Source organism: Trypanosoma grayi (assembly GCF_000691245.1).
Source record: "Trypanosoma grayi strain ANR4 Tgr_1746_V1, whole genome shotgun sequence".
Lineage (NCBI taxonomy): Eukaryota > Euglenozoa > Kinetoplastea > Trypanosomatida > Trypanosomatidae > Trypanosoma > Trypanosoma grayi.
The window spans coordinates 1-2,245 of record NW_008827364.1 but is presented as its reverse complement, the minus strand read 5'-3'; the positions used below and the strand labels follow the sequence as shown (position 1 = coordinate 2,245).

Here is a 2,245-nt window from a genome sequence, read left to right as displayed (position 1 = left end):
TAGCACACACACACACACACACACACACACACACACAGATACACAAAAGGCGAGAGACAAAGAGAGCAAGGAAAATGTGACGTGCCACTGCCGACGGCGTCCTCGGAACGCCAAAAGGTACAAGCCGATATCCCCCCGCTCCACCCAAAGCGGCAGCCAATACGTCTGCTGCTCCCACGGATGCTGAGAGGGGTAACACCAACGGCTGTTGCACTCAATGAGTGCCTGACGTCCCTCTGCTCGACGCCGCATCGCTTCGTTCGCCCTTCACAACCACAATCGCCTTTGTTTCACCCCCGTCCGTTGCTGTGGGCCAATTCCGTGCCCGTGTGCCGCCCTCGTCCCGCTGCCTTCGTCGCACCGCTGCTGCCTCAGTGACGCTGCAGCACACATTTGCCTTCTTATTCCCTCTGCTGTATGCATGCATACGTGCACAGGGGAGTGGTGCAGCAGCACGGCGGCTACACAGCAGCCATTACCACATCCACCCCACCAAAAAAGCGATTGCCTAGCATGACACAGAGGGAGACAACAACAACAACAACAAGAAGAAAGGGAAAAGAGAGAAGGTGCGAGATTTACAGCAGGTGTGCTGCGCGCTACACGTCCAACGCATCGAAACGCGACAGAAGAGTCCCACGCAGGTGTGCGCATGTAGGACAGGTGAGGGGCCGATGTTCGGCGTGGATGGTGCTGGCCAGCAGCAACAACATCCACCACAACACCAGCAGCTAGCGGCAATACCCACCACACAGCACACATGCCACGGCGATTTCTTCTTCTGTATTCTCTTTCGCTTTCACCATGTGTTCATTGCACTGTTCGCTGTTGCTATGCTCGTTGTGTGTGTGTGTGTGTGTGTTGCCTGAGCGGCAAAAGGGGGGTGGGCGCACGCATTCGCTCAGCTCGAGTCCTGCCAGCAGCCGCAGCGGTGCATCCACACACACACACACACACACACACACACACACACACACGCAGAGACACGTAGGCCAACAACAAAACAAGAAGCAAATGACTCGCGTGTGTGCTGCCAACAAAACAACAGAGGAAGAGGCAGTAAGCATGGAAAAAATGAAGGTGTCTCTACATTCCATGCCATTCAAAATGAGCACGGGATGCTCTGTTGCTGTTTCTGTCATCCATACCGTTTCTGCGCTTGCCACTACTGCTGCTGCTGGTGGTGTTCCTACGGCACGACGGCGTATTCGCCCCACGCTGTACTCTTCACTCTTGCTAACCGCACACCCACACACAAACGTTATATACCACACGTATGTGCATACAGACACACACACACACAGACGCAGAGAGAGGGAGAGAGAGAGAGAGAGGTAGGTAGATAGATACAGATCGAGCCCCGCACATTCCACCAAAGGCACTCTCCACATCTCCCCCTCCCGGGTTTTTTCTGCTCCCATCCGCTGTATCTGTCTGCGTGCACATAGATGTACATATATACACATCCATGCGTGCGTGCCATGTTGATTGTACTAAAACAGAAATGACACCTCTCCCCCTTTCCTAATATATATATATATATATATATCTTTGTTTTCCTTTTCCCTTCCCCCATGCAGCTCATCCTCCACTAAACCGTAACCAAAGCAGACCCCACTCTCCTTTCTGTCTTTCTCATTCATTCACGCACAGACACACAGAGACAGACAGACGAAGGCATCCTTGCGCCAATACATACACCCACCCACCCACACACACACACACATCAAACAGCTATCATCCCCTTTTTTTTTTCTCTCCCATACACCACCATTTATTTCCCAGCCTCATCTCCTACTTTGATGTGCGTATATAAATATATGAGCGCGTGCATACGTGTTGTTGTGTATGTGTCTGTGTGTGTGTGCATGTATGTATGGGCCGCGCCCGACTGCTTCTTCATATGCCCGTGCCAGCTGCGCCTACTCCATCTCGAAGACGGCACTGCGGTTCTTCCACTGCCAGCCGTTGCGGTGCATGCGCAGCGCGTACGTGCCGAGCGCGTAGACCCATCCGGCGATGCCCCAGAACGCGAGCCGCATTGCGAAGCGCCAGTTGCAAATGCCGAAGTAGTTCTTCAGCGCGAAGTGCCCCATGCCGAACCACATGCCGGCGCCGATGCGGTCAACGTGGCGGCACGGCGTCTGCATCGCGAAGGGCGCGTACGGGTCCTGCAGCTTCCGGTCGTTCCAGCCGCGCCACCCGGCGGGCCTCGCGCGGAAGTTCGGCTCGTGGTGCGCGTGCA

At 54.7% G+C, this 2,245-nt stretch overlaps 1 protein-coding gene across 1 annotated transcript; it reads right to left on the bottom strand.

Moving 5' to 3' along the window:
* Nucleotides 1–1,922: 1,922 nt before the first annotated feature.
* Nucleotides 1,923–2,150, bottom strand: DQ04_17461000 (hypothetical protein; the record flags this gene model as incomplete). The annotated part of the gene is made up of 1 exon (XM_009317595.1): nt 1,923–2,150. The coding sequence occupies one exon, from the start codon at nt 2,148–2,150 to the stop codon at nt 1,923–1,925; it is 228 nt and encodes a 75-aa protein (XP_009315870.1).
* Nucleotides 2,151–2,245: the final 95 nt, after the last annotated feature.